Source organism: Pleurodeles waltl, chromosome 11 (genome assembly GCF_031143425.1).
Source record: "Pleurodeles waltl isolate 20211129_DDA chromosome 11, aPleWal1.hap1.20221129, whole genome shotgun sequence".
In the NCBI taxonomy this organism is placed as follows: Eukaryota; Metazoa; Chordata; class Amphibia; order Caudata; family Salamandridae; genus Pleurodeles; species Pleurodeles waltl.
Window position 1 is genome coordinate 907,806,660 of NC_090450.1, and position 13,809 is coordinate 907,820,468.

Consider the following 13,809-nt stretch of genomic DNA (forward strand, 5'->3'; position numbering starts at 1 on the left):
AAAAGCAACTAATGACCTGTTTGACTGCTTGTTCAGCCCAGCCAACCAGGTACATTGCTTCATTTTGCTTCTCGCCTCCTTCTGGCCCGGCAGCTGACTGCTGACTGCCAAAAGCCCCCAATGTCGAAACCTAGAGGGAAAATGTGCAATCGTTTGAGATGTGACTTCTAATGTGTGACCTTTCACCTGCAGGCGTTCACCATCATGGACCAGAACCGCGACGGGTTCATAGACAAGGAGGACCTGAGAGACACCTTTGCTGCACTTGGTAAGTCACCCCTGGAGGTACGACAGTTGGCAATAACATAGGACCATATTTATGGCAAAGTGGTGGAGCGCAGCGCCGCAGGTCATGTTGCGGCAATGCGCTTCGTCACTGGCTAGGGGCAGGAATGCGCTGTATTTGAGACATATGGCACATTCCTGTCCTTCCCCCTGCGCCAGCGCACAATGGGCTGCCTGGCGCCAATGCAGGCACTCCTGCACTATGGCACAAGGGTGCCTGCGTTGCATGCAGGACTGTTTTTGTGCAGGAAGGGGGTCCTCCCTTTACAAAAACAACCCTAAGAGGCATGTTTCTCTCTCTGTGTGTGCATAGAAAGAGGAAGTAACAAGGAGAAATACAAATATTTCTCCTTTTCATGACTTTCCTGCGGAGGCATATATTTGCTAAAACAACAGATGGACAGATGATGGACGAAATGCAGAACAAATCAAACGTTCACCCCCAGTCACAGATCTGGGTTTAATCCATCAGTTTTGTTGCCTGCCAGGCCATTCCAGTTTGGACCCAGCCATATGCAAATCAGTCTTGACCCTGTTCCCCATGGGAACAGTCCAGCCGGACTGCCAGGCCAGGTCCTCTCTGGACCAGGAAGGAAGCATCCTGGGACCGGTTTCAGGGTATCACCCTCCACCAGCCAGGCTAGCTTGAATCTGGTGGCAAGCACAGGACCCACGTCTGGGCATACCCTTCCCACTTGGGGCAACAAATGTTAAAACAACAGATAATGGACGGAATGCAGAACACATTCAACATTCACCCCCAGTCACAGGTCTGGGTTTAATCCATCGTTTTTTTGCCTGCCGTGCCATTCCAGTTTGGATTCAGACATATGCAAATCAGTCTTGACCCTGTTCCCCATGGGAACAGTTCAGCCCAAACTGCCTGCAGAGGCATATCTTTGCGGCACATTGCCATGTTTACCAGGTTTGGTAAATCTGGGAATGCTTCAAAAACCATGGGAGATGTATGAGAACTTCCTTGGCTTCCTTGCTCAGGGTAATACAACACAGTGATTTGCACTGTGTTGCATTACTCCAGATTTTTGAAGCCATTCAAAGCTATGTAAAGTCGCTTTGCATAGCTTCAGAAATCTGACTTAAATGTTTGCATCACATGTATACCACGTGGCGCGATGCAAGCATGACGCAAAGCTGTCATATATATGCTCCATAGATTGTACCAAAAGGCGCATGTTCACAATCTGTACTTTGTAGTGGGTGAGCAGTGCTATTATAACACTACTCACTTACTATGAAATGCCAATATCTAACCTGTGGTTGAGACCTCTACCTCTCATGCCTTTCCTTAACGGAGATCTCCAAAAACGTGGCGGAATGTAGGTACGTGATTTAGGTGTAAATGTGGAAGCAACCAGGGGCAGTGATAGGAAAATGGGGAATATTTAATATTGATTCAGATAGGTTTAGTAAAATGTAAGGACGATTTTAAGAGTGAGATCATTGCTACTCGAAGACTACACTTCTAAAGTTACTGCAGCCCTAAAAGTCACACAACAAGTGTAAACATACTCCAGCCCAGCCTTGGAGTATTCAAGCATCACACATGGCGCTCACGCTTACCGCAACACACTTCCATAGAAAATAATAGATGCAGGAAATTAAAATAACATTCTTTAGGAAATAATATAAACTGATTAAATTATATAGACTTTTACATTAAAATATATATATTTTAGTGTTAAAATTCATACAAAATTATTACCTATCATAAGGTATAGAAAAAAGTTTAACATTTCATGAAAACTTTAACAAAAATAGAAAAAAATATTTTTACATTAAATATTGATGGAAATTAATGTTATATATTTATTTTAAATTTAGAATAATATTAAAATATTACAGCATTATTTACGTAATTTTAAATTACGAAGTAAATGAATTTGAATACACTACATTTAAATTAAAATGATTTTCTGAAGTTTAATAAAAAAGCCCACCTAAATTAAATAAAAAATATTATGTTTTTCAAAGTGATAAAAATGACATAAAGAGTTAATTAATGGCAATATAATTATTTTTTATAACTATTATAGTCAAATGTTTTATGTTTAGATTTGTCTTCACAATAAATACATATAGTTATATGTAATTTATGTAAATGTAATTATATGTTTAAATCGTGTAAATCATTTAATTGATATTAACATTAGTTCCAACAGATAGACTTACTCCAGCTCTGACCCGAAGTACAGCTGTTTTGGGTCCTTTTTAGCAGAAGTAACTATAGAACTTTGTGAACAGAAATGATCTTACTCCTTTGTGGGTGGGTGCATGTTCCTCCCTAAACCCCACCCTAGACCCTCCCTAAATCCTCCTATAATTACAACTAAAAGGTATACCTACGTGTGCAGAGACGTCTGCAGTCGCAGCAGAGCTCTCTACATATAAAGGATAGGCGAGGCAGAGGCATAGACCTCCACGTGTAATGTGAATAGCATTTTGTAATATGTTAGTAGTACTAGTGTAGTATTAATAAACATATTACAAAATACAGTATGTGAACAGTCCCCACACATGAGTAAAATATAAATAGATATTTACCTGTGGGAATAGGACCCCAAAGCCTCTTACAGGAAAACATAAAAGTTAGGGTCTGATCTAGAGAATGCTGACCAGGGAAAACCCTCTAGTTTCTGAATTAAATGCTAAATCATTGAAAGAAAATTCATCCTTTTTATAGCCCTGTATCGTTGTAACCTTTCTCTAGAGGTGTCAGTGTGGCCGTGCAGTGTAGTCTCTACTGTGGCTGTGTCTGCCCTTGTCCCCTTCATGACCATGCTACTTTTGTGTCTCTCTTTTTTTAAATATGTTTTTATTAGCATTTTTGGGAAAAGAGGGTGGCACAAAGACCACAGCAACAATGTTGTCTAATGTATTCTTGCTTCACCTCCTTTATACTGGTGCAACTGCCTCCTCTATGTGTAAGGCCAGAGTCTTTCGCCATAGGAGAATTTGTCACCCATCTGCATTATGACAAAAACATGGTCAACAAATAATAAACAATCCAATATAACTCCCCCCAGCTTCCTTGGTGAGTTGGATTTGAAGGAATCAGTGCACAGGTTCATGTATGTTGTAAAGCAAAGTATTAGCACACGTTAAATGTCAAATAAAATTAAATAAATAGTAAATAATCAATTTGAGTACAGTACAATCCAGAAATTGCCATTATTTATAACAAAAAAAAAGGTCAACAAAATACATAAGAGTATTAAACAAGATACATAGAATCTATGTTACAAAAATCCAATCACAGGTTGATTAACAGTCCATTTTCTAGTATAAGTCCTAACATTTCCTCAATTTCAATTACGAATCCAAAATATATTCAAGATATCCAAACACGATCCAATCCAATTCAGAACTGTCCTCTATTGGTATGTCCGTCCTGTCGTCAACATGTGTTTAATCCGGGGGGTACCCCTGGATTTCATCAGGACCTCCTCACAGAATATCTCCAATCGTTTAAATTAAGAGTTCTTAGCTAGCGCAAATCCTTGACATAAACTTCCTATGCCGAGTCTCTATTAAGTTAATGAAATTCAATCTCCGTGTTATTTCGCTTTCGCTCTCCGTATTTGTATCTCTAATTGTTTCCGAAAATTTAAAGCCGCGCTCAGCGAGTACGCTTTTCCGAGTGTCAAAAGTGACACTCGGAAAAGCGGAAATCCTTGACATAAACTTCCTATGCCGAGTCTCTATTAAGTTAATGAAATTCAATCTCCGTGTTATTTCGCTTTCGCTCTCCGTATTTGTATCTCTAATTGTTTCCGAAAATTTAAAGCCGCGCTCAGCGAGTACGCTTTTCCGAGTGTCAAAAGTGACTGAAGAGATTGAATTTCATTAATTTAATAGAGACTCGGCATAGGAAGTTTATGTCAAGGATTTGCGCTAGCTAAGAACTCTTAATTTAAACGATTGGAGATATTCTGTGAGGAGGTCCTGATGAAATCCAGGGGTACCCCCCGGATTAAACACGTGTTGACGACAGGACGGACATACCAATAGAGGACAGTTCTGAATTGGATTGGATCGTGTTTGGATATCTTGAATATATTTTGGATTCGTAATTGAAATTGAGGAAATGTTAGGACTTATACTAGAAAATGGACTGTTAATCAACCTGTGATTGGATTTTTGTAACATAGATTCTATGTATCTTGTTTAATACTCTTATGTATTTTGTTGACCTTTTTTTTTGTTATAAATAATGGCAATTTCTGGATTGTACTGTACTCAAATTGATTATTTACTATTTATTTAATTTTATTTGACATTTAACGTGTGCTAATACTTTGCTTTATGTTCTAGGTAACGTTAGGTTACCAGTTGAGGGTATTGGAGGGGTTAACCTCAGTATTAGGCACCGTTTATTACTGGATGATCAGTTAGTAATATTATGGAGGTAGGAGCGCCATACACTTGGTTTTCATAACCCCCCCCTAGAGTTCATGTATGTTGTAGCACGTGCGTTTTGTTTGCTATGGAGGGTAGAAGATGGCCGTGTGGTGCAATCCAGCAAAACAGTACATATGCCAATCGTCGGGGCATAGCACCATCTGCAGAACAGGCTTCTAATTAAGGAAGTGTGGGGTCAAATAATACCATTACCAGTGTTTATGTCATCAACCAGTATGAAAGCAGGTCATGATATAACTTTTTATCTCGTCTAGTGCATCTCATATGTGCTTCCTCGGTCCCAGCCCATTCTATGAGATTGTCCCTCCACATCCATAAGGTTGAGGGCCTAGGACTCAGCCAGCATAACACAGTATGTCTCTTAGCTACCATCGTTCCCAATGTCATGTACTTCCTGCTCAACTTCTTTTGGGGTTTACTGAAAATAGGCTTGGTAGACATTGCTTCATCTGCATGGGAACCGTCCATCGTGACACTATAGTAAAATGGGCAAAGACCTCCGTCCAAAAGCCCACCACAACTTGACACCACCATGCCACGTGTAAGACGTCTACGGCCCCTGCACTGCAGTAAGCGAAGTGTGAAGTCCTATGTGGGTAGATAGCGTGTATTCTCCTTGGAGAGAGGTACACCATGTGTATGTAATTGTATTGTATCAGTTTTATCCTCGCATTTACAGAGACTTCTTTTACCCCTGTACATATTTTCCCCCTATTACTTAGGTGTAATTGGGTCCCCACTGGGTGCCACCACAACTCCTCCACACGGTGCGGCGCCACCCATTTATCTTCCCAAAGGGCCTTAAATATGAGTGTTATCAGCTGACGACCTCTGGCGAATGCTAACACAGTGAACAACATTTGTGGAGCTGCTGGAACGTCGGGGAACGATGGCCCTAACTGCCTAACAGTGGCAGCTATTTATGCATACTGCTGGAATTGTCCCTATCCCAGGCCGAATGTATCAAAGGCATTTTGCATAGTGATAAAACTGTTTGCTCAAAGGGGCATACTATCCATATGTCTAAGAGTGGTGCAAAAGTGGCTCTCTGTATCATGCGTTGTATTGCCCGGCCCAACAGGCAACAGGTCAGTCTGATTACATGAGGTAGGGAATTTGGAACATATCCGCCTCACATTAACATCTCACCCAACTGATGATATCATGTGAGTTCGCCAATAGGGCCCTCTCCCAGTTTCCTTCCCCTACGAGGCAGTGAACAGCATTTTGTTGGTGGGCCTCCAAAGAGCAAAGTTCCAAATCTGGGTCCTCTAATCCTTCTTTACCCTATTCCCTTCTAGGGTAGCAAGCCCTACTCTACAGTGTTTACCACCCCACATTAATTGTAACAAAAGTTTATCCAGTTTTTTAAAAACTTGGGGCCAGATGTAGCAAGGCATTAGCGCCTCGCAAACGGCGAAAAACGCAGTTTGCGAGGCGCTAATGCCCGCACGCGATGCAGAAACACATAATGGTGGTCATTCCAACCCTGGCGGTCCATGACCGCCGGGTTGGAGTACCGCGGGAGCACCGCCGACAGGCCGGCGGTGCTCCAATGGGCATTCCGACCGCGGCGGTAAAGCCGCGGTCGGACCGGCAACACTGGCGGGCTCCCGCCAGTGTACCGCCGCCCATTGGAATCCTCCAAGGCGGCGCAGCTAGCTGCGCCGCCGAGGGGATTCCGACCCCCCCTACCCCCATCCAGTTCCCGGCGGTCCGCCCGCCGGGAACCGGATGGCGGTAGGGGGGGTCACGGGGCCCCTGGAGGCCACTGCAGTGCCCATGCCACTGGCATGGGCACTGCAGGGGCCCCCGTAAGAGGGCCCCTAAATGTATTTCACTGTCTGCTGCGCAGACAGTGAAATACGCAACGGGTGCAACTGCACCCGTCGCACAGCTTCCACTCCGCCGGCTCGATTCCGAGCCGGCTTCATCGTGGAAGCCTCTTTCCCGCTGGGCTGGCGGGCGGCCTGAAGGCGGCCGCCCGCCAGCCCAGCGGGAATGTCAGAATTACCGCCGCGGTCTTTCGACCGCGGAACGGTAACCTGACGGCGGGACTTTGGCGGGCGGCCTCCGCCGCCCGCCAAGGTCAGAATGAGGGCCAATGTGTTTCCGACTCACAAATAGGAAGGGGTGTTCCCTTCCTATTTGCGACTCGCACCGTGAACGGTCGCAAATCAACTCGCAGTTACCATCCACTTGAGGATCATCCACATGGGACCCCTTCCCCTTTGTGAATGATCACAAAATTATTTTTTCAGAGCAGGCAGTGGTCCTATGGACCACTGCCTACTCTGAAAAAACCGAAAGGTTTCGGTATTTTTTCTATTTGCAGCTCGTTTTCCTTTAAGGAAAACAGGCTGCAAAGAGAAAAAAAAAAACTGCTTTATTGAAAAGCAGTCACGGACATGGTGGTCTGCTGTCTCCAGCAGGCCACCATCCCCGTGAGTGCCTAGACTCGCTATGGGGTCGCAAACTGCGACCCACCTCATGAATATTAATGAGGTGGGTCTTTGCGACCCCATAGCGAGTCGCAGAAGGTGTCTCTGCATAGCAAATTGCGATTTGCAAATTGCGAGTCGGAAGGACTCGCAATTTGCAACTCGCAATTTGCTTTCTACCTACATCTGGCCCTTGGTGTGGAATTTCATACATTGCTCCTTGTAAAATAAAAAGGCATCAGGGAAATACCACCATGTTTATCAGAGCTATCTTACCAATTAATGACAGGTGTAATGTGTTCCAGAATGCAATAGTGGGACGCAAGGCTCCAATCACCCATCCCAAATTGAGGTCATATTTCACCCTGATATCTGACTGTGTCCGTTTCCCACAAAATACCTGCCTCATGCAATCACTCCACCAGCAGCTCACCAAGCATCCCTATAGGAAACAGAGCTGTTTTAGCGGTATTGACTCAGAGGCACGTGCAATCCACAAACTCTTGCATAATATAAAAAATTATTTGTGCAGACAGGTCTGGTTGGCAGAGATACACCATTGCATCATCCACATAAAGCGAGACAATGTGGTCCGTATGTCCCGCCCGTGTTCCCCACCCCGCAGTCATCTGAAGACAGCAGGCCAGTGGCTCCATCAGAAGGGACGGAAATGAGCACCCCTGCCAAGTGTCCCGCTGGAGCAACATTTAATCTGACAGAAAATGGCCAGTACAGACCCTCGCCATTGGGCGTTCATACAACAGTCTCACCCATTTTATGTAAGTGTGCCCCACAGTCCCAGCCTCTCCAAAACTTGCCTCATGTACACCCAGCACACAGAGTCAAAAGGCTGTTCTATATCTCAAAAAGCTAGAGTGCAAGGGTCTTATGTCAATCCCAGTGAGGGCAGTACATGTGTCAGTCATCGGATATTTTGCAGTGTTCCGATGGGGAATAAAGCCCGAATGGTCTTCCTGGACCAATCCCGGGAGAAGTGGTATAAGTCTCACAGCTAAGACATGACTGGGGATCTTCTGAGCTACGTTTAACATTTATATGGGGGTGATATGATACAGCTACTATTGGGCCCCTGCCTAGTTTTTGATTCACTTTTATCAGGGCCTCTCTCAAAAAGGGAGGTAGTATCCTGCTCTCAAAAGCTTCTTTGTGCACTAACAGCTTATCTATTACAACTTCCAGGAAGGATTTATAAAATTCTACAGGAAACCCATCTCCTCAGGGGATTTAGCAGATTTCATGGTATCAATTGCTCCCTTGATATCTTGTTTGCTCAATGGAGCTGGGGGCTCCCTGTCAGACAATGTCAGGAATGGCAGCCCTGCCAAATAGTTAGAAATTGTATGTATTTGCAAATCAGATTGTGCTGTTTACACCTTTCGTAGGTGGGACTCAAATACCCTGCTTACCTCCTGTTGTGTTGCAGCAATATGCTCCTCACTAGTTTTCAAAGTCATGACTGGCTGTATCATAGATTCAGCTTTTACAGTCGACCTGCCTTGTATCCCTCTATATATAGGCAGCGGTGGCTCACCGATTGTACATCTTAGGTTGATCCCACAATGTACATACCCGGTGTCTCTGTCTGTCCCAATCAGATATGTTGCCTCATGTGTCTGCCAGTAATATCTCCAACCTAGTTCATTCTATTTGTCCCTGTATCAACTCCCTCTCTAATGCCTGTCTAATACTCACTGACATAGACATACAGACGCCCCTTAAGGACCAATTTTAGTGCCTCACATTCTATAGCTCTGCTTGTTGCACTATCCCAATTTGTTTTGAGATACTGATCTAGGACCTGACACAAGGTAGTAAGAAAGGCCAGATCTGTTAGTGCTTCTACCCTGATTCACCACAGTGATATCCTAGGCAGAGTTTGGCAGGGCGAGTATGCCAACAACAATGGGGAGTGGTCTGATATATAGCGCCCCAGGCAAGATACGTCCTGTATCCGCGGTGTTGCTATAGCTTGAACCAGAAAGTAAGCAATTCTGCTGTATGCACCTGCCACCGGCATATAGCAAGAGTATTCCTGGCTGTGTGGATGGAGGATGCGCCGGATGTCAACCAATCCCAACCCGCCCACATGTTGGGTTTGACCGCAGTTTTCGGGGGAGATCGATCTATCACTCCATCTAGGACACAGTTAAAGTAAAGTCCCCCCGATGATTATCTCAGTGTCACTAGATGCCCCCGCGGCCGCCAACGTGTTGCCAAAAAATGCTCCATCATCTATGTTTGACTCATATACATTGACAAGGCATAGTTCCAATCCATCTAGTGTGCCCTCTAGAATAATATACCATCCCTCCAGATCAACCTGCACCCTTGTGTTCCTAAATGGTGTACCCGGTGCTACCCATATAAGTTTCCCACATGCATGACCAGATTATGATGTAGCACAGATCTGTCCTCACCATCATTTTCTCAGTGAGGCTATACAGGCCCCACATAAATTTGTATCTTGGAGAAATGCCACGTGTACCCCATATCTCTTAAGGTAGGTATAAACCCTGTTTCTCTTTGTGGGGCTATTTAGACCTCTAACATTCCACGTAATAAATTTGTACGTAGTATCTCTATTACTCATAATGGGTGTATGTGGGTTGTTTGGGACACCATAAGAGTAAATTGCGAGTATGAACCTCCATAGTATGGTTTATATACAAGGAAGCTCCCCGAAACAACAACAAAACAAGCATCAACATAACGTCCCCATCTCACCCTCTGTCCCTCCCACAGAGTCTCATGACACAACCCATTGCCAATAGGGCCCCAGTTTCGACCCCAGTCTCGCTCCCCAAAAAACAACCCCTCCCCGCTGATAAACTGTAGTACTAAGCAACTCTGGTTGTGAATAACCGTCCAAGATGCCTATGTCCCACTTAGATCGCCGAGCCCAGGAGGGCTCTCCGCAATTCGCAGGGGGACCAGGCTCTCAGGCTTTCCTTACCATGATGACAACATTACTATATAGACAAATTAAGCATCACTAAGACAGTTCTGGCCAGTAACAATGTATCAGAAGTGAATGCAACATTCTTCATTCCCTACCCAGTGTTAGAATCACCATTTAAAGACAGTTTTATGCAGCAGGGTAAGCATTGGCACTCCTCACACGTCTTTTACCACAATCACCTGCTGGTACAACAACAGCTGAACAGGTACCATATGTCACACTGCATCCGTACTGTCATTCAATGTGTCTGGCCCCTCGCGGAACTAGAAAGAGGAGTCCTGTGTTGGCACCTCCAATATCTCAGCGTGTAACTTTCCATCTGTGAAGACCAGGATGTGCCCATCCGATCCAGCGGCCCCAGAGGCGTTTTTTGTTGTTTCATCTTATTTCTGTTCAAGCGGCACAGTCCCCGTCTCTTCTGCTCATTCCAATCTGTGGCTTGTTGGCCCCATCCAAGGCCCAGAGCATCCAGCCTTTCTGTCGCCTCCCGAGCTGTCTCAAAGAACTGGACCCTGCCGTTGTGCTGGATGTGGAGTTGTCTTGTGTCTCTTTACGGCTCTATCTACTGTGTCATTTGCTTCCGTGTCTTTTGGTATTTGTGGCTCACAGTCGGCCTGTTTCCCAAGAAACTTCCAAGATATTCCAGTGTCTTAGTGAATGTGTCTTGCCAGAGATTCCGATTTCAACCATATCTACCAGTGTTGTTGTCTCCCCTCCTACTCTGACAACTGTTAATCATCCATTGATATCCCTAGCACTTTTAAAAACAGGCAACAAAAATAAAGAAAAGAAATAAAAATACCGTCTGTGACTCAGGTGTGCCTTCTGTCTGTGTCTCCCAGTATGCACTCTTCCCAGATTCTACTAGTGTCCCTGTCTTCTAGGAACCACATTTCCTGTGACCCTGTCCAACCCAGTGATGGTGAATCCATATCACCCAATGTTTCTTTCTCCTCAATATTTGTGACTCCTCGGTGTCCTCCATTCCCTCTGTCTCCTACTCCTTTTGCCCATGGGCTTGTAGCTTCTGAGGTCAGTGACTCGTCAGTGTCTTCCAATGTCTGTGTCTCCCGGTGTCATTTTCTACAAGGGTTTTTATCTTCTCCTATCACTGACTCTCCAGTGATATTTAGTATCCATTTCTCCTATGTAAGTGTTTTTCTCTGTCCATGTCTCCCTGTGTCCCTAGTTATGAGAAATTGGGTTGCTGGTTGGGGGTAGAGGGGCGAAACCCTGTTCAAGCAATAGCTACAATCCCTGTTAGAGTGAACCACTAAAGACACTAAATTATCCTGTGCTTAACCCTCTAGTAGCTTGGCACAAAAGCAGTCAGGCTGACCTTAGAGGCAATGTGTAAAGTATTTATGCAGCACTCAAAAATTAATAAAGTGAAAACACAAAACAAGAGAAATCCTGCATCAATTTAGAAAAATAGAGTACATTTTAATAACTTATTTGACACCAAAACAGAAATATAATCAGTAGATTTGGAGTTTAGAATTTAAGTTTATGGTAAAATCTAGAGCTTAAAAAATCAAAGTGCCAACCAGGATATCTATTTGCGCGAGACCAGGACAGTCGAAAGTTATGGCCGACCACAATGGAGTGTGAGTCAAATACAAGAGGTGGATTGGTCCCGGTCTCCGTTTACCTTCGGACTAAAAATAAATTTTGTAGGAAAATGCCTAAGAAGATAAAGTTCAGCGTGGCAAGGCAATTAGTGGTGTCGAAGGAGGAAGCGTTGTCGTCAGGGAACTGCTGGCCAAAATTGTCGTGAAGAATTCTTCATTCGGACTTGGGCCAGATTTACAAAGATGTGACACAGAGTAGCAAAGCAAGACAACTTGCTGCACTGCTCTGCTTCATATGGAGAGAGCAAGAAAGGGTCCATATCTACTATGATATGGCACATTCCTGTTCTCTCACTGCACTGATAGCCACAGTGCAGCCTATCACCAACCCTGGCACCTTGCACCATAGTGCAAGTGTGTCTGCAATACAGGGAGGATTGTTTTTGTGTAGGAAGGAGCACCTTTCTGCACAAAAACAATTCTTAGAGGCTTTTTCCCTCTTTTTGTTTGTGTTGCTGACACGTAGAAAGAGGAAAAACCAAGGAGAAATAAAGTTATTTCTCCTTGCTGCACATCCCCTAGAATGGCATACCTTTTTGACGCATTCCCAGGTTTACTACCAGTAGTAATTTCAGGAATGTGCCAAAATCCATGGATGGAGACAGGGGAACACCTATGCTCCACCCATGTAACGGCTTCCCAGGGCAGAGTAACACAAGGCAGCGTCTTGTGCGGTGCTGCGTTACTCCAGAATTGATATACAATGCATGGTGGCTTTGTACGGCACGGTTAATCTCACTTAAGGCATAGTTTGCTCTTGTGTAAACTTGTGTGACGCAAGGGCAACACTGTTGTTTTGTAAATCTGGCCCTAAGTCTCTTTTTTGGAAGTCGAAAATCTCAGGAGGGATGAAGCTGCAGGTTGTGTCCGACGAGGGCTCCACAAGGCTGGATACCCCTTCTGCGAGGAGCCACTGAAAAAGATTTGCTACTGCAGAGAAGAATGTAGAAGGGGTTGTTGCAAAGTCAGATAGACCAGTGATGCAACTTGGGCAGATTGACGAGCAGGTAAGTCCCGGTCTCTGCTCGGTTCGTAGAGCACATTGTGGCCAAAACTTTTCTAAGTCCCAGGTTTTTGATGTGAGCTATCTGGGCACCTTTAACACCACTTCCAAGGGTCCAGGAACGGAGAGGCACCACTTGGAAGGACAGGGCTCACTCAGGCAGGATCCAGGTACTGGTTCAAGATGATAGATCTATAAGGGGCAACCCCCCACCGTTAGATCCCAGACCAGAGACCAACCGCCTTTTCCCTCAGGGCCTTACCCTCTGAATTCCCCAGGTAGGCATGTTTTCTTTGAGCACTTATCTTCCTTATGAGCATATAATTGTGCTCTCCACCCGTAGGGATCCCCGACCCTGATGAATGCCCCTAGACCTTTTGGCACTTAGTGTGGGCATAAACATGTTGGTCCCCAATTTGTAGACCCCTTGAGTCATCATTCTCAATGGAGTCTCCATCCCTGTTTTTATTCTTACCTACGAACACCTACATTAAAAAGTTCTTAAACAAAACAGGTGATTTGGAAGGTAATTTTATTATTCACTACCTTTATCTGGATCCCTTGTATTATCCAGCAAGATTAAATCTCAGCACTCTCTCTGCAGTTCTTTTAACAACGAGGTTGAGTCCGCCCAGGTAGTACCATCTTACCTGGGTGGGGCTAAGTGGTCATATGATGAAGCATAACAATATAATGTGTGTGAGACCACTTAGTCCGTAAAGGGAACTCCCTCAAAAGTCTAGCCACCCATCACACTCATACGTCTTCTTTGATTACGCGCTCAACCAGTGCATTTTGAACATGCTACAAGTGACCTGTTCTTTCTTATACCACCCCACACATCTTGTGTGTTTACAAAATCAATAATTGCCCGACACACAGGGACCTTTTCCCTTGTGCTATTATGCTTTATCTGTACGCAGGCTTCGAAATATCTCACATGGTGCTTGCGGTTAACGAAAATGTGTAATAGTCATCTTGTCCTAAGTTGTACAGAAGCGCTAAAGTTTCACCTCCTGACCACCTTGT

The 13,809-nt window shown here is 44.5% G+C and overlaps 1 protein-coding gene across 1 annotated transcript in view; it reads left to right on the forward strand.

Moving 5' to 3' along the window:
- The window catches only part of MYL2 (myosin light chain 2), a 35,834-nt gene that overhangs the window by 7,004 nt on the left and 15,021 nt on the right, over nt 1–13,809 (forward strand). The window contains exon 3 of the mRNA XM_069214856.1: nt 193–268. Within this exon, the coding sequence (XP_069070957.1) occupies nt 193–268 (76 nt within the window). The remainder of the gene's footprint in view (nt 1–192; nt 269–13,809) is intronic.